Below are 19,822 nucleotides of genomic sequence, written 5' to 3'. Positions count from 1 at the left end.
CCGACTAACTCTATATGTGCTCTTCTATTAATGTGCATGCAGTGAAACAGCATATCTTATACTGAAGAAGGCATCAAAATTTTTGACGCCTCCTTCATCTACTGAAGGAGGTGTCGAAATTCAGCACTTTTTTTTGTACCATATGATGAGGGATGCCAGATGGCATAATGTGTGTGTGAGAGTGGAATTATAGCTAATTCCACTGAAACTTTTTCGTATTTTATTTGAGAATATTAGGTTAACTTTATTGTAGTTTTGTTTTAAATAGGTGTGGGATTGACTTAACGAGTTATTTGTAAGTGGAAGTTGTAGTTTTTTGTTTAAATATGATATTGTTGGCATGCCATCAATGCATGGGTGAACAATGGCTGCAAAAAGCACTTTGTTGAACAATTTGAATTTGCAGGATTTTATTCAGTGCAATGTGTGTGAAATGTATTTCTCGAGAAAATTAAAGGATACGTGGAAGGAAAGTGTCTGTTAGGTGACGAGAAGGCAGCAAATATTATTAGAGTGGATGGTACTGAGAGTAGAATGGAAAATGATGTTATTAATGTTGAACATGTGGGTGTGGAAATAGAGGAAGGAACGAAATGGACATTAATAAAGAAATTGCAATAAAAGAATTGATGCAAAAACAGGTGACTAGTGGTGTAGCAAGGTTCAGTGCTGGGACCATTGCTGTTTATTTTGTACATAAATTATATAGGAAATAACCTGAAAAGAAATATTAGGTTGTTTGCTGATGATGTGAAATTAGGTAGAGTAATAATAGGTATCAGTCTAATCAAGGCAAATGGAGAGCTTTCAGGACAATTTAAGGCTCAATATGGGCAAAAGATAATAGGTATGAGTTTAATGTGAAGAAATGTAAAGTTATGATTTTTAGGAAAAATAGATTAATAGATGAAGCTATCGATTTAGGAGTAGTGGTAGACAGAGAGTTTAAGTTTAGAGGACATATTGCTAAGGTAGCCCATAAAATTATTTGACTATTGAAGAACATATTAACATTTCAAGATAAGGATGTTGTCATTCCTCTGTATAAAGCATTGATATGCCCACATCTGGATTACTGTGCTCAAATCTGGTCCCCTGGGTTTCTTGGGGATGAGGAAGCAATAGAGAGGATTCAAAGGTAAGTGGCCTGTAAAATATTCACTATGAGGACAGATTCAGGGTGTGTGGATTGCAGAAGTTGGTTGACAGGAGAAAAAGATGGGTTATGATAGAAACATTTAAGTTATTTAAAGGTTTATAGGATTGATGCAGGGAAAATGTTACAGCACTTGGCTGGAGAGGCCAGGGATCATCCCTGGAAGTTGAACAAAGGTGTGGTTAGTAGAGGTGTAAGGACTAGCTTTCTTTGCTTGGAGAGTTGTGAATGAGTGGAATGAGTTGCCAGAGACAGTTGTGAGTGCTGTTAATGGGTTCAAGGAAAGATGTGATAGATTGTATGAGTTTTCAGATTCCATATATTCCATATAGGCACCCATATAATAATTATTTATTTCGTATCCAAACACAAGTAGTATAGTAGTAAGTGGTACATCATGATTTACAACAAATTAGGATACATTACAATGAGATTAGCTTAGATTTGGTAGGTGAATTATACAGGGAATAATAATTAAATATGAAAATAAGGAAACCATACATAACTTATATACAATAAACATGGTCAGATGTTCCTCCAGTATCTTGCACAATCAACTGCTCTTTCTGTGCAGGCTATAAGGTCCTCATTTGCACAAGGTGATGGAAGAAAGGGACAAGAAAGAAGGTGTTCCATGGACTGGGTTGTCCCACACTCACAGTTGTCTGGGCCAGTGAGGTAGCCCCATTTGATGAAGTTTTGTTTGCAGCGTCCTGTTGTCCGGAGTCTGTTTAGGCTTTTCCAAGTATTCCAGTCCAAGTGGGCACCACGTGAAAGATGTTTGGCTGTTGGAATACCAGTATTATTTTCAGGATACAGTGCAAGCCATTGTTGAAGTCTTGTCTCTGGGAGGTTGTTAGGTAGTTCAACAGTTGTCAGGAAGCTATGTCGGGATCTTAGTCTTTGGGGCACTGAGGTCTGGCTGAACAGTGGGTGGCGTTCATCATTCATTTGTCTGCTTCTTTCATCAGCTGAGAATGCAGATCTTTGAAATGAAGGGGGTGCAATACCAGCCCAAGTATACAGGTCTTTTAGTGGTGTTGGTTTCAGGCATCCTGTAATTAAGCAGCAGCTTTCATTCAATGCAGGGTCAAGTTTTTCAGCATGGCAGGATCTCGACCATACTGGGCAGGCATATTCAGCAGAAGAATAGCAAAGGGCCAAGGCAGAAGATCTCAGTGCGCTAGGGCTGCACCCCATTTGGAGGAAGTGAGCTTTCTTAGTATGTTATTTCTTGCATTCATTTTTGCCTTTGTTTTTTCTATGTGGGTTTTATATGAGAGGGTGCGATTGAGAGTCACACCGAGGTAGGTTGGTTTCCAGGAATGTTCTATATTAGAGCCTTCCCAAGAAATCTGTAGCTTCCTGTTGGCTTCCTCATTGTTAAGGTGGAAAAGGCCAGTCTGGGTTTTCAAGGGGCTTGGTTTTAGTTGATTGCTGGTATAGTATGTGGTTAGACTATTTAAGGCAAGTGATAGAGTAGTTTCAATGGACTTGAAATTTGTTGACTGAGTAGCTATGGCAAGGTCATCAGCATAGATAAAATTTCTAGTTCCTGAAAAGATGGGGAGATCATTGACGTAGATGTTGAAAAGTAATGGTGATAACACACTTCCCTTCGGGGAGGCCGTTTTTTTGGTGGTGCCAGCAGCTCTTCCTACCCCCCCAAGGTCCACGTAAAAGCATCTGTTTTCCAAGAGTGATTGGATCGGGAGGACAAGGCGATAGTCTCTAGTTATTCTGTATATTTTATTTCTGAGTGTGAGATGGTTTACGGTATCATATGCTGCAGTTAGGTCTACAAAGACTACTCCTGTGGCTAGTTTTTGCTCATAACCATTTACTATATATTGAGTGAGGTTGAGAATTTGTGATGTGCAGGATTTGCCTGGTCTAAAGCCAGCCTACTCAGCAATAAGATGGGGTTCTATTAGGGGTTTGTAGCCTATTCAAAATTAATCGTTCATAGAGTTTAAAGAGGTTGCTGAGTAGTGATATTGGTCTGTAATTTTTTGCTTCGGTTGGGGATTTCCCTGGTTTCAGAAAGGCCACCACTTTGGCATGCCTCCAGATAGTTGGTATCCTTAAGGTTCTGAGGCAAGTGTTGTATAGGTTTAATAACCACTCTTTAGTCCTGGTTCCAAAATGTTTAATCTGTTCATTACAGACATCATCAAGGCCTGCAGATTTTCTAGGTTTTAATAGGTTTATGGCAGCGTTGAGTTCAGTGATGGTGAAATCTGAGTTAATCATATTTTGTTCCTCACTTGGGGTTCTAAGTGTCTTATTTTTTGTGTTTTTTAGTGAATTTTCCATTCAGCAGCAGCTGGTGAGCAATTTGATTAGCTGTTACCTGCGGATGCTCATATGGCTTAGTGAAATCCTTCCTAATTCTGTTGATAAAGTTCCATGCCTTTCTGCTACTATGGGTCATATCAAAGGCTTCTATTACTTTTTTCCATGAGGAATGCCATTCCTCTGCAATCTTGGAACATGATTTTTCTCCTGCTTAGATAGTCTCTTCTGAGAAGGGGTTGGTGTTGTAAAGTTGTAAGTAATCAGCGTACTGGGCTTGTATGTCACTGGAAAGGCCTGGAATGTAGTTGTGCGGCATCCTCGGGGGATGTGTTTGGTGGAGATTTTCCTCAGTATTTTTATGAATTCTGGATACTCTTGAGGGTTTGGAGAGACTTCTTCTATAGAGCAGTCAAGATCTTCCATGAAACTCTTCCAACTAGCTTTTTGGAAATTAAATCGTTGTCTGTAAGGGACAGTGTTAGGCATCATTGCTGGGTTGAATTGAAGCATTACAGGTCTATGTTGAGTATGTGGAATCGGATTTAAAACCTTTTTAACACAGATGTTGGATATTTTTGAGCTAACAAATATGAGGTCAGGGTTATAGCCTCGCTTCCATCTGCTACTGTTGAAAGATTCAGGGAGTTTTGGATTATGTATCAGGTTTAGAGAAAGGTTTTCAGCTCATTTTTCAACAAGTTCTCCATCTTCGTTGGACTTTGTGTAACCCCAGTTAACACTATGGCTGTTAAAGTCACCTAATACAACATTAGTCATGTATGCATTATTATTGAGGAGGATGTCAGGGAAGGAGAAAGCTTCTTCTGGTGGTTTATAGACTGAGGTTATTGAGATATTTTTAAAAGTGATCGTAATAATCTCAATGTTTCTGTTGTTCGTTGAGTCAATGGACGATGGGATCAAGTTCTCTTTCATAAATATTGCACTGCCATATTTATCGTGGGGTATTTCTTTGATGAGTTTCATGCCATGGATGTAAGGTCTTGCAGCACCTTCTCCTCTGTGAGTTTCTTGCAGGCAGAGAGCACATCGCAGTCATTATCTCTGCAAATATTTGCAATGAGATTTTGCTTGACACTGGAGAAACCTTCAATATTAAATGATATGATATAATAGTGTATAAGGCCTTAATAAGGTTTCCCTCCAAATCTTGAATACAGTGGCATATTTTTCTTGTGATAATTCCATGAAAACCTATAGCATATTAAAACTGTAGATGAACAAGCAGGTTTAAGAATCTTAAAAATGTTTCCATAGTATATTTTGAGCCACCACTTCAGATCTCCCTGGTAGCATGGTGGTGAAGTATACTTGACAAGATATTATATCTTTGATTTTTATTCTTTATCCAAGCATGTGCAAAAAGAAGTTTGCACACCATCTAGCATCACAACTAGACTACTTGTATCTAGAAGATGACGACTTCATGCCACATTTACATATCCTTGCACCATATCCCATAATGCACATCATGCTTATTTATGGAGTAAGGTCTAAATTTGGGAGAGGTCACTGCCAGTTTAAAACCTTTAGTTGGGTGTTTCATCAGTGAGAACTTGATGTTAGGAGATTCTTACTGAGAGCTAAATCAATGCAGAAGTTTCCCCATATATATAGCAAAATGGTATTATCACCATATGACAATGCTCTGGATAATAAAACACCGTACCAAGTTTAAAAAAAAAAAAAAAAAAAACGGTTAGAAAATAAACTATACTTGATACAAAATCATATTTTTGTTTTTATCCTTTACTCAAGCACGAACACAGAAACGTTTGCATGTGAAGGAACATCATGACTAGCATACTTATATACAGCAATAAATGACTGCATAAAATTACACACCAGTAGCTTAGTTGTAACATTTTTATATAATGAAACCTGTGGTGAATTCATCACTAAAAAACACATGTACTAACCACAGTGATAATTTTTAACATGTAAATATTTCTTCCCAATTATCTTGGGACATCCTCAGTATAGTAATTTAAACAATACTAGGAATAAAGTACAATTAGGGTACATGATTACAATGGAATCTCAATATGCATGCAGTAACGTGTTATAGAAGTAAATTAAAATAACTGAAAAAAAAAAAACATATATAAATAGACTATTTTACACAATTTTGTATGACAATTTCTCATGCTTTAGGAATAGTAAGAACGTCGTTGCGGTTTAAATTTGGTCTGTGTAGTAGTGCTTCAGCACTTTCTGGATACAACTAGACTACTTATATCTAGAAGATGACGACTTCATCTTCTAGACGTTTGGAGATGTCAAAGGCATCTCCGAACATCTTTCAAAAATTATGAAGAAATACAATTTTGCCACTACTTACAAACCCATCAACCAGATCTATAGCTTGTAAGGGCAAATTCTCACCTCTGATGTTACCTGGTGTTTATGAGATCCCATGCTCCTGCAATTTGTCTTACTTTGGACAGACAGGTAGATCTGTTCAGAAATGCATCTTGGAATATCAAGACCGCATTCGTCTTTTTAAACCACAGAAATCTGGTCTCTCTCAACGCGGAGTTGAAAATCCAAACCATAGGATCCATTGGGAAAAGTCGAAACTTTTACATAGATCTTTATATAAACATGAACGTTTATATAAAGAAAGTGCTGAAGCCCTACTACACAGACCAAATTTAAACTGCAATGACGTTCGTACTATTCCTAAAGTATGGGAAATTGTCATACAAAATTGTGTAAAATAGTCGCTTTATATATGTTGTTATTTTTAATTTATTTTTTATTATTTATTTTTTTTAGTTATATTTTAATTTACATCTATAACACATTACTGCATGCATATTGAGATTCCATTGTAATCATGCACCCTATCTATATGTTATTCCTACTATTGTTTGAATTACTGTACTGAGGATGTCCCAAGATACTTGGGATGAAATATATACGTATTAAAACTTATCACTATGGTTAGTACGTGTGTTTTTTAATGATAGTTGTAACATTACAGCATGCGAAATTTTGTCTGTTTGCTCATGCTTGCATAAAGGATAAAAATAGGAATATAATTTCTTGTTGAATATAATTTACTTTCTAACCAAGCAAATAACCTGCTGTAGCTATCTCTTATCCAAAGTGATGAATACATCCTTTTCTACTTGTATGTAAAAAACATGACATCTGCATTGATTTAGTTCACAGTGTGTATTTCCACATGTCTTGCTACCACTAATGAGACCTCAATGAATGTTGAAACTAATCTGGATACCTCTCCGATAATGAATGGAATCATACCCATCCAAAAGAAAGTGTGCTGTGCATTATGGGATAATGGAGCAATCTGATGTGATCATAGTCATGACATTACTTCATGCGCAAACTTTTGTTTGTCCATGCTTAGATCAAAGATAATAACAATAATATAATTTTTTTCAAAGTATAACTTACTTTTTAATAACAAAAAAAAAACGAACAAAAAAAAAAACTGCTATAGCATAGTGGTGGTGGGTTCAAATCATGTGCTATCTAAAGATCTTAAAGTAAGGGTGAATGCATTCAATAATGCTAGTCAATGTGCAGAGCAGAGTAACCAAAGTAACATTACAGTATTGGAATATTATCCATAGAAAGACTGAGGTGAAGAAGTAATTGATTAATCTTGCATTTGAAGACAGGTAAATGGGAAAAGAGGTGCTAATGATTGAGATATGTTGGATTGTCAAGTAACGGATGTTTTTTTTTTTTTTTTTTTTTTTTTTTTTTTTTTTTTTTTTGAGAAATACAAAATAATGTTATGGAAAACAATGTAGTTCAACTAGTGAAAAAATTTCCATTATCATATGTCACAACATTTCAGCTCATGATCATATTTTCAAGTCTGCAGCACTATATGCAATTATACTGAGTGTAGTGCCATACTGTTTTAATTTTGATATAAGGAAAGGTAGTGTGGCAATGTCTTATACAAGTATAAAATTTGAATTGGATAAGGGAAATGGAAGTGACATGTTATTAGTTCATTTCACTAAGGCACACAATATAAAAATATTACAATAGAAGTTTATGTATAAACTGGAGCAGACGGCTTTGGAAAATAAGAAATGGATAATGTCATACATTTCTGTGAGGGTGGCTGACAGAAATGTATGGAAGTATGAAGAAGAAGTGATGAAGAGACTGAGTGACCAGCAGAATACCACACAGTTCTGTTCTTGGATTATTGATCAGTTTATTTATCAATGAGATTGTGAAATAATGAAGGATGATATCTAACTGTTTGCTGATAATGCTAAGTTTCAGCACAATGAAATTGCTGCATGAGGATCTAAACAGATGTGTTATGCATAAATCACACTATACAACACTGAAACTTGACTTTAGGCAAAAGTAAATGACTTTGGTACAGGTGTTTGTGCTATATACAAAAATGACATCTATATTGTTCCATCACCTACACTTTTTCTCAAGAAATATGTCTTTTTGTTTAATGGAAGTCAGCAGTGAGTCAGCTACTGACTCTCAACTCTCATGTGCATGCAGGTATGAAGGATTAAAATGCAATTTAGTGTAGTTGCTCACTTGATTTTGTTGCACAAATGACAGACTGGAACTTGAGATCAAGGAGGGTTAGATATGATATTAGTGTCAGAAGGGGTTTCAGTTAATGATGTGACTGTTCTGTTTCTGGTTAGTGACAGTGATCATGGACTGACCTGGGAAATAGCTGAGTATATGAACGTTCAAATTCAAAAAAGGTTACATACAGAACTACAAAGGAGGAGATTATATAACCAGCTGAGAAGCAAAGTAGGTTCTGTCCCATGGTATTGATTGCAAGATGGGACATCAGTAGAACATGGGATGCATTTTAAAAATAGTGAAAGATGCAACATCAGAATGTGTCCCTAGAATTTGAGGGACACATTCTGATGTTGCATCAATGTCTTCTATTTTCAAAATGGCAAGGTTCCACCTTGCCATTTTGAAAATAGAAGGAATAGAAGGAATGTAGGATAATTCCATTCATAAGGGTGGTGCAAAGACTAATTTTAGTTAATAACCATCTGTCACCATTTCTGAAGTGGTGATGAAGATTTTGGAAAAGATGATAAGAGCTTGCATACAGAAATGAACTAAGAGTGAATCTATACTTTGCAAAGAACATATGGGTTCACTAAGCAAAAGTCATATTTGAGCAACTTGCTTGCAGTTTATAATAATAATGTTATAGATGAGTTATATATGGAGAATAGATATACTATAATACTTTTGGACTTTGCTAAGGCTTTGCTGTTACATAAATTGGAGGATATGGGATTGCATTATAGACTATTAACTGGATAAGAGGATGACTGACCAACAGCTATCAAAAGGTGTTGTATGGGAGGTAGTGAGAAGTGAGTCTGCATGATTTAAGGTGACCAGTGGTATACCACAGTGATTAGTCTGTGATCTATTGTTATTTAATCTTTATATGAATGATAAAAGGAAGGATTTGACTAGTGACATACAGCTGTTTGCTGATAAGGTAGGCAGGGTAATCAAGAATGCAATGGATATGACACACTTGCAAAATGTTTTGAATAGGCTGGAATTGTGAGCATGTGAAAATAGCCATTGGTTCAATGTTAGTTAATATAAAGTTATGCAGTTTGGTGTGATGAGATATCTAATGGATTATTATATTGGTAGGATTATGCTAAAAGAAACTGATCAGATTAAGGATCTTGGGGTTTTAGTAGATAGGAAGTTGAAGTTTAGTAGAAGGCCATATATTAAAGATTGCAAACACAACTCAGAGGATAACTGCTGAAACAACCATTAACATGTAAAGATAGCAAAGTCATTTTTCCTTTCTACAAGGCAATATTATAATATTACAATATTATGTCAAGTGGACTATTGTGATCAGATCTGGTCTCCTTGTTTCTGAAGTGATGCAGATACACTGGACAGAGTGCAAAGGAGTGTATTAAAGATGATGTCAGGCCTGTGGAATGTAGATTATTAAAATAGATTGAGAATTTGTAGACTGCAGACACTAGAGTAAACAGGAAAAAGAAGGATGATATTGCAGTGACCTATAAACTTCTGAAGGGTCATATAATATACCAGTAGATGTAATTTTTAATTTTATGGAGGGTGGAGAAGAGGATGAGAGGACATCCAATGAAATTGTGAATGAACAAATGCAAATCAGGAAGGGGATGAGAGCTAGATTTTTGTCTCATAGAGTAGCATATGATCGGAATGGATTGCCTTTGGAAATCATGAGTGCAACTAGTGCGAATGAATTCAAGAATAGGTATGACAGTTGGTGTGGGTGATACAGGTCTCCCTCAGTGAGCCCTAAACTAACTGGAAATCTCTGGTAGTAATAATAATATTATTTAAGAGCACACTGAACAGGAACATTCTATATGATTTCGTTTTTCTCATTGACAGCAATTTTATCTTTGTGCATTATCCACAGAGTTCAGATTTTTCCATCGATGCAGATTATTTCACTATATGGTTCTCTGGATGAATCAAACAATAAAGTCTTCAAATTTTTCCACTGAGTCTCCAACGGTTGTCTTCTTTTTAAACTTTTATATTTTTCCCTAATACTATATTTTTATCAGGATCTAGCATATACAAAAGTTATCTAACTCAGATTTTGTTCAACCCTTTTATATACACTTTACTTTTTAATATTGCATACATTTGCATCCTGCTCAAAACTAAAATACAATCAAGTATAGAGTTCAAGCATAGATTCCAAATGTTGCCCATATTAGTATTTTTTAGAAAGGAAGTGACATTATGCAGATGATATAATTATAACTAAAATAGCTTAATTAGTATTTCCTGCATTTTCTCAAACTGGCATCACAGGGTAAGGATATATATGCACAGAGGCATTACATAAGGAAGTTCCAGTGCCCCACTAGTGCACTTAATTGAGTACCTTTGGCTGTGGGACTGAGGACGAGCATTTCTCAGATGTGAAGTAGTCTTATGTGTCCAAATTTAATGAGGTTAGGAGAGCTCTGATTTTTCTGAGTATGGACTGGAGTGGTATCAAAAGTAAGATCAGACAGAGTGGATGCTTACTAATGCCAGAAGTATTTGAAATAAGGGTGATGAATTTTTAATGTTTGTTAACTCAACTTGGCAAAAATTATAGACATTAGTGAGACTCAGTTGACTGAGGATGATATAGACATAGTAAGAGAATGCAAACGATATAGCATTTTCAGAGATGACAGAAGGAACAAGATTGGGGGAGGGGTTTTGCTGATGATAGCAGAAGAAGAAGCTAAAATGAGTAGAAGTAAATCAAGGGAACAGGGATGCAAAGAGAAGATCATTTGAGACTATCCAGTGTGCGAAAGATAAAATATGTAATATGTAATTGGTTGCTGCTATAATTCGGTCGGGTGGGGATTAGCATGATAAGTACAGGTTGAGTAATTGTTATGGGCATTTCAACTATGGGGACATAGACTGAGAGGAGCAATGGTCATGCAGGGGGGGAGGAGGAAATGGAATTTATACAGTTTCTGAGATATAATTACTGAAGCATCGTATAAAGTGGGGTGGGGGGGCATGAGAATCGAAAGTACTGGATCAGAGAACTGAACAGTAGCCAATATAGCTACACTGCCTCTGCTTGGGAGAAGTGATCATGTAGTCTTGAACTGGGAGATTACCAGACAAGCAGAATTTTTTTGTTAAGATGAGATATATGTGGAATTACAAAGCAGGTGATTATAAAAAACTGAGGCATCAGCTTTCAGCAATGCCATGTCATAAATATTTGGAGAGACGGTGGTGGTGCATGGGGAGGTAGTCAAGGGGTGTTTGAAGAGAGCAGTACAGAATGTATAGCCAGAGTTAAAAGGATAAATAAGGTGATAAATCAAGTGAGTTGGATGAATAGCTTTGATGAGTTGGATGATTAGGATTTCTGTGAGCAGCACAAGGGACAGGCAAGAAGAAAGAATGACACATCAGGTAAGTAAGGCTAAAGCTGATTATGAGAGAAAGCTAGCTGATAAAGACAAAAGAAATCCTAAAGAGTTATTTTGTTATGTTATAAATAAAAGAAGGAATGACTATGGAAGGATGACTAAAAAGTGCTGATGATGGGGAGGTTACAGAAGCAAACCAAATAGTTGAATTACTGAGTGAGCATTTCACAGGATGTACCATCTAAGTGGTGATGTTTTAATGCCAGATGTGACATTGACTAATGGGAGAATAGAGGTTGAAGGAATGGAGGTGCTTCATATATTGCAAAACCTCAATGCAAATACACTCATAGGATTAGATGGCATATTGGTCTGTGTATTACGAGACTGTGCAAGGCAATTATCAGCTCCTCTGACCAAACTTTAATTTAAGCCTCAGTACCAGACAGGTGCCAAATGGAGTGGAAAGAGAGCAAAATATTAGACTTTGCAGAGCCATTTAACAGGATTCCAATAGGTGGTGAATTGGATTAAAAGATAGCTGATAGACAGATATCCAAGTGTGAGGCACTTGGTGTAGTTTGTGGAGGAGGCGAGTCCAGGAGAAGTACATGGCTCAGTACTTGGTTCTTTGCTGTTTAATTTGTACATTACTGATATAGGAAATGATCTGGCAGGAAATATTCAGTTGTTTGCTGATGATGATGCTAAACTGAAAAGTGATGGTAAATAAAGGTGTTAGATCCTGCAGGATGATTTAAATAGACTAGCATTATGGGCAAAGGAAAATAGCTGCTAGTTTAACATGGCAAAGTTAAGCTGATGTGCACTTTGGGAAGGGATCACAAGCTATGCACTATATTGATGAAACTGAGCAGCAGGAAATTGAAGAGGCCAGGGACTTGGGGATAATTGCAGACAGGGAGTTGAAGTTATGACATATTGCAAAAGTAGCAAAAACAGAACATAAATTATGTGGGTGGTGAAAAGCACACTAACAAGCAGGGATAAAGAAGTTATTGTTTCCCTATGTAAGGCCACATATGGACTGCTGTGTGCAGATCTGAAGACCCAAATTCTGTGAGGATGAAGTAGTGGAAAGCATCCAGAGATGAGTGACAAAGATTGCTGCAAGTCTATGGATGCTTCCTATGAAAATAGACTGACTAACTGTCTGTGGATTTCAAAAGCTAGATGATAGGCAAAAAATACAAAAAAGCATATAAGTTGTTAAAGGGGATTTATAGGAATGACTCTGAAGATTTTTTTTCAGTACATGGAAGGAGAGAGAATGGGGGAGCACTCATCATGGATATTGTGCAAGAGCATAGTTAGTAAGGGTGTTAGGTCTAGATTTTTTGCTTGAAGGGTAGTGAGTTGATGAAATGAGATGCTTGGGTGTGAGTGCTTAGTCCATGAATGAGTTTCAGGAGGCCTGATATGCGAATCCATTATGCGAATAATCCTGATATCCATTATGCGAATAATGGATTTCCCATGATAATACCTCTATTATTGTTCAGGTATTTCCACACCATGGAGATACTTGTGTAATAATAATATTACCAGGGTTTAACATGACACTATATCTAACAAAGTATACCCAGTGGCGTATTTAGGTATTTGCCACCCCTAGGCCTGCAGAAAGTGCCACCCCTCATGACCTGCCCATAGGCAGGTCATGATCCCAACCTCCAGTGACTGAAGTTGCTATAGAATCCCACTTGCTCTTCACGTCACATAACTTTCTTCTGGTTGGTGTCATTTTCAATTTTGGACAAAGTGAAAATTATTTCCACCCATCCCTCACAAAGACTCCGACAGGCATCGTCACAAGCTGACCAACGAGTAGGTGAAGGATGTTTGATTACTTTTGCAAAAGTTTCCAGGTGCTTTTTTAGAACACTCCACTGATGTGTTGAAGATGTGAAAATACGTACAGTTTCTAAAGGACATAAAAAAATGCAGAAGAGTATGGACAGGGTTCGGCAGCACAAGTACCAATTTGAGACAGAGAATATCCAGCGCATGGTATGAATTCTGCCAATGGATTTATTTCACAAATTCTTGCTTGCAGTCCTGTGTACTTGCCTGACATGTTACTAGCATTATCATATGCCTGCCCTGCAATTTGCTACATCAATTCCAAGCTCGTTTAATGAAGTCAATACCGCCTCTTGTAACTCTTCAGATTTGTAATTTACGTTAGGAATGAAATGCAAGAAATGTTCCACAGAAGTTCCATGTTCTTTCACATATCGTACAATGAAGGACAGCTGATCAACATGAGACAAGTCTAGTGTTGACTCAACACTTATGGACTAGTACTACGCTATTTTAAGTTCTTCCACAATAAATTTGATTACTTTCTCGCCCGTTATTTTAATAAATACCTCATGCGTGGCAAAGGAAAGATAGGAAACAAAACTTTTTCCTTTTTTTCCCCAATTTTGGCAATGTGCTCAGCAAGAAAGGGATCAAATTCACTAATTCCTAGTGCCTTTGTGTCAAGTTACTGACAACGATACAGTAGCTTTCCGTGCACATGTCTCGGTCTGTATAGTTATGCAGAATCTGATTACATGCCAATATGCTTGCAGACTAAACTTACAATGAGGAAAAGAAAAATATTTCTCTATTTGTGAGTAGATGCGGCATATAAGGAACATGTTATAACTAAAAAATGAGAGCCTGGAAATTTCCGCCGCCCCTCAAAATTTGCTGCTCTAGGACTGGGCCTATAGCTAAATACACCACTGAGTATACCATGTAATGTTTGGTACATCTGTTAGGTGTAGCATAACACACTAGGCACAGATGAATTAGCAGTTCATTGCCACATCACATGGTACATCATTAGATACTGTGTTATGTGGATCCCTGAGGATGTTCAAGTGACTTAAATGAAATACTACAATAAAAAATAACCAGTTTTACTGGTCTAATATATTAATCCATGAAGTTTTCTTATGACATACAGCATTTATGATAATAATCATGAGGCAGAGCACCAAAACAGCTGCTTCTGTACATTACTGAAATTTGAAACTAGCTGAGAGGGTATTTATATGTGTATATATAAAAGAGCATACCTAGCTATTAATTGTATTTCTTTTGAATTCCAGGAAATAATAAAGCACTGAGATGATCCTGCTTCACACTGTACTTCATGCACACTTATTTCTTTCACTGACTTTTGAACCAGAACTCTGAACTGAGGGAAGGGTGTAGAAGCTCGAGTAGTATAAAGTAATACATCTGAAAACTAAATAAAAACAGAGTCTACAGTTGATACATAGATAATGATCTTCAATGTGTATCATTATCAGTCAATAAGGATAGTAATGATATTACACTGTGTTGGTAAACATAACAAAGTAAAGTGATATATCTGAAATTAATATGTTTTTAAGCATTCAGATCTTCAGGAAATTACCACAAAATTAGCTTACACGGTGGTATCTCACTAATCCGAACCCTCCAGTAATCCAAACTGCGGTTTGAAAGAAAAAAAGTTTTATTTATTACGTATTATTATTTTGTGTACTATTATTTTCATTTAATAATTATTATTTTAACTATTATTATTTATTTTATTATTAGTACAGTACGGTATTTTTTTCATACTGTCGATTGTACGTTTATATTGGAGGCCTATTTTGATGTATTGTGTGTTCACAATTGCTTTTTTATACTGTACAGTACATACTGTATTGTCGGCATGAATCACAAATATACACAAAAAGAGGAAATTCAAAAGATGCATAATTTAGTTAAAAATATAAATCTAGATGTTGAAATTTCACAAACAGATGTTACGGAATGGATTACAGGTAGAACCGAAAGTGAATTCGAAATTAAATCAGATGCTGAAATTAAAAATATGACACTACAGAATGAATTAGAAGACGATGATGACAATGAAGAACTCGAAGAAAAAAAATTGAAACATGAAGTGGCAGCACAGTTTTAATGTGTGTATAGAATGGGCTAAGCAGAATGATATGCCATTCCACAAAATTTTATTGCTAATGCAGCTCCGAGAAGAAGCATTTGAAAAAAAGTTTAGCTTCCAAAAAGCAAAAGAAAATCAGTGACTTTTTACAAAAAAATAAAAAACTTTTTTTGCGTGTTATTTTGTGAAACTTTTTTTTTGGTTGTGTTCAAGGAAGTGATATTTTTTATGCAAATTAAGTTTCGTACTGAACTACGCAATTTTATTAAATCAGAATCGTTAATACAGTACAGGTATGTTCAAATTAAATTTTTTACTAAAATAAACTTGTGTACCGTATTTTTTTTAAATTTACATTACAGTATAGTAGCTTTTTTTCTATCAGTTACTTCATTTATTTACAGAATTAAATTGATGTACCATTAGAATCTGATTATTTTTGTCTTAAATGCTAGTGAATGTTATCTCTTGGGGAAAATTCGCTAATCCGAACGAGTAATACCACTGTACTCTTAAAGAATGTGACTCAACCATAAGTAATAAAAATTAAAAACAATGACAAATATCTGTGTTTCTATCCAAGAAGGAAGTGCTGTAGAAAAAAACTGAAGAAATCCTACTTGAGTACACACCCATAAAAGGAGTTGTCAGTTTAAATACCTAGGCAATATCTTTAAAAGATGGCAGATGAAGACAGGATGTTAGAACAAATATTGCAAAAGCCAAAACAGCACTCCTAAAACTAGGTCAGATTACAAGCTTACAATTACAAACAGGTTACAATTGCAAACAAGCTTAAAATTGCAAACAGGTTATGCCTTAATGCACTAGTCAATTCAATACTTCTATAAGGAAGTGAAACTTGGAATTCCTCCTAAAACTCCTAAAGATACCAAACACTGGCCACATTACAAATTTTGAAGTAAGACAAAGAATCAATTCTTTCGCCAGTCCAAGAGATAAAATCATAACTAAGGCTGAAAGGAAACAACTTACGTGGCTTGGTCATATCAGCAGATTAAATGGTCTACCAATACAAGTTCTTGAAGTTCTTATTCCAGAACTCAAAAAAGAGACAGACCTAGAATAAACCAGATAGGCAATATAAAAAAATTGGACAGTGTTTCACTTACAGAGTCCAAAGCAAAGTGTTAATCAAGGACTGGTGGAAGATTTCTATAAGGAATATTATTATTTTATTATTACCGAAGATTCCATGGAGTCAGAGACTCATCTAAGAGGTCGGAATTTTTAATCCCCCCCCCCCCCCCAATTGGTTAGACTATAATAAATTTAGTTCAATCCTTTATCAAAGCGTAAGCAAACAAAGTTTGCGCCTGAAGTATCTTCAGGACTGAGGCAACTCATAGTAAAGGTGGACCAAGCTCTCATCACTCCTTGTCTCAGTATCTCCCATAATGCAAAACACATCTCCTTGTGGCCATGTATAATGCTATGCATTAAGGGAAGGGCCACTAGTCAGATCAGTTAAGTTGTTTCCTTTCAGTCTTAGCTATGATGTTATCTCTTGGACTGGCGAAAGAAATGATTCTTATTCTTACTTCAAAATTCGTAATGTGGTCAGTGTTTGGTATCTTCAGGAGTTTTAGGAGGAAGTCCAAGTTTCACTTCCTTATAGAAGTATTGAATTGACTAGTGCATTAAAGCATAACCTGTTTTCAATTGTAAGCTTTTAATTTGTTTCTATATTCGGCAAGAAACTACAATAGTTTCGGCAGATCCAAGCGTAAGCAAGCCTTTCGTGACAGGGGCAACTCGTAGTAAAGGTGAAGAAAGCTCTGATCACTACCCTTAGTATTTCCCATAATGTAAAACACATCTCCTAGTGGACATGTATGATGTTATGCATTATGGGGGGGGTCACTACCCAGACCGGTTTCAAACCTTTTTGAGGTCTCGTCAGTCAGTGGGAGCCAGACCAAGATGTAAATACTCAGGTTGAAGTGATGCAGAACTTATACTTTACCATATGAGTTGCTAAAAAAAGGTGTCACATCACAAAAAGAATTACTGAAAAAGGGAACCAAAAGGCTTCACTTCGGCGATGCAAAACTCGTATGGTAAAGTATAAGTTCTGCATCACTTCAACATGAGTATTTACATCTTGGTCTGGCTCCTACTGACGAGACCTCAAAAAAGGTCAAAACAGGTCTCAGTAGTAATGCTCCCATAATGTATAACATCAGAGCTTACTCCACCTTTATTATGAGTTGCCCCTGTTATGAAAGGTTTGCTTACGCTTGGATCCGCCGAAACTTTTATAGTTTCTATAGAACCAATGCAAAGAGCAGTGGACTGAGAGGGCAACCTTGCTTGATCCTTTTTGAATTTTTACTGGGTCTGGCAGGAACCCATTAACTAGGAGGAAGGTGGTTGAATTGGCATTGGCTACTTTGGTAGCAGTTTTTTACCTACACCAATTTGCTGGAGAATGTGGAATAAAAAGGGATGCTGGACATTATCAAATGCTTGATTAAGGTCTACTGATAGCACTGCCACTGACTGCTTTTTTGTGTTAACTAAGTGGATTAGATCACTTGGCAGAAATAGACTGAATTCTACTGCTCGATCTGGTACTCCATACACGTGTGTACTTTTAATTATATATTTCATTCCCACTTTGATCCTGTTAGTGATAATGCAGAAAAATATCTTGTAGTCAGTATTAGATTGAGAAATAGGTCTCCAGCTGCTGATTAAGGTGTGATCTCTATTAGGTTTAGGAATGACGACAGTATGGCTTGCTACAAATTCACCTGGTATGTGTCCTGATGAGAGAAAGGAATTAAATAGTGTAACTAGAATGGAAAGAATAAAATCCCAGGCTTCACGATAAAGTTCTATCCCTAGACCATCAGGTCCTGGGGATTTTCTTGTCTGGCATTCTTTATAGACTGTGGTAACTTCAGATGCTATAATGGGGGCTGTCAAGCCCATCTTGGACATGAACAGGAAAGCCATTAATGTTCCAAGGGTTGTAATTTCCAACAGTACTATTGTCTTCAAACAGATTTTCATAGTGTTTTTGAAAGGAGTCATGGATGTCTTTAGTGGTGGACATGTCTTCTCCATCGACACAGATTTGAGTGATAGTGCTTTCTTTGCGAAATTTTGTAAATTGTCTATTGAAGAATGCAGCTGAAGGACTATCTGCTAAGTGCTGTTGTATTCTTATCTTAAAATTTCTTTCTTCTACTTGTTTCTTCCTTTCCAGTTCTATTTCTATGTTAATGTTTCTAATGATGTTGCTACATTCTATACCATTGCGTTGGTTTGTTACAAACCAGCTTCTCTCTCTCTCTCTCTTTTTATACAGATCTTTCAACTTTTTCCTTTTTAGGAAAGCCTGTTCCTTTCCCCATTCCATCACATTCTGTTTTACTGAATATGTTTTACTGCTTGTTTGAATTCTAACCACATATCCCGATTCCAAGTAACATTATTCCAATTCAAACAGAGGGTCTGGAATTTAGTTCAAAAGATCAATGGAAAATTTGCTGGAAGTCTCCATGGTCCAGAAGAGATCTCTACTTTTTCCATGCAGTGGAACTTAAATATAAATGGATTATGATCTGATATGTTGATGTCAAGATGTTTTATCCAAATTATGCTATTTATAAGGGAAGAAGAGATATAAATTCGATCAATATGAGTACCAATACCTTGATTCATGTATGTGTAAGCCTGGAGATTAGGATTTTCGAATCCTCCATATGTCTACTAGTTGAGCACTGTCAAGACATGTTTTTAAGTGTCCATATCCCACTTTTTCACTCCTGGGGTGTCCTCCTATTTTGTCTAATGTGAGGTTTTCAATACAATTCCAGTCTCCAACTGCTATGATGTAGTGGGCGCACATATAAATATGGTTTCAATTCCTGGAAGAATTTTTGTCTAACTATTCCCACAAACATCTCACCATGGGCATGGATGTTTGTGATTGTCTGTGATACTAGTGGTGGTGGTCGGCAGTAGATGGCATTGGTGTAGATGTTGAAGGTAATTGCAGTTGGTGAAGACGAAGAGTTGTAGAGTAGATGCCCTCCCTCGATGAGTCTTTGGACTCCCTGGAGGTGTTATGTAATAATAATTCCACTGGATGGATCATAAACATTTATAAACCTTATTACACATCCACAGTATTTCCAATCTATTGTCAAGATTCTCCCTTCTGCATCCCTTGGGATATTACAGAATGACCCAAGGAGGGGGACAAGAATAAGAACTCCTTCTCCAGCCCTGTTAAATCTTCCAAAGCTCCAATAAGAAAGAAGTGGATATCTATCTGTTAAACTTTTTATATCTTTATATATGCAGAAGTATGTTTCTTGGAGAAACAAAAACCTGATATTACGGCGCAGCATAAGTTTCCATATAGTTTCTTGTTTAATTTGCCTATGGAATCCTTGTTCATGTAATGAGGCAATGCAGAAAGGAGAT

The 19,822-nt window shown here is 36.4% G+C and overlaps 1 protein-coding gene across 3 annotated transcripts in view; it reads right to left on the bottom strand.

Moving 5' to 3' along the window:
* LOC150100495 (FERM, ARHGEF and pleckstrin domain-containing protein 2-like) overlaps nt 1-19,822 on the bottom strand; it is a 726,486-nt gene that overhangs the window by 147,307 nt on the left and 559,357 nt on the right. For all 3 annotated transcript variants that reach the window (XM_090403005.1, XM_090403006.1, XM_090403007.1), the window contains one exon: nt 14,499-14,671. In XM_090403005.1, the coding sequence (XP_090259131.1) occupies nt 14,499-14,671 (173 nt within the window). The remainder of the gene's footprint in view (nt 1-14,498; nt 14,672-19,822) is intronic.

The sequence above is a fragment of the Typopeltis vanoorti genome, chromosome 13 (genome assembly GCF_054136105.1).
Source record: "Typopeltis vanoorti isolate ZY-2024b chromosome 13, IOZ_Tvanoo_1.0, whole genome shotgun sequence".
In the NCBI taxonomy this organism is placed as follows: domain Eukaryota; kingdom Metazoa; phylum Arthropoda; class Arachnida; order Uropygi; family Thelyphonidae; genus Typopeltis; species Typopeltis vanoorti.
This window is presented reverse-complemented; position numbering and strand designations above follow the sequence as displayed.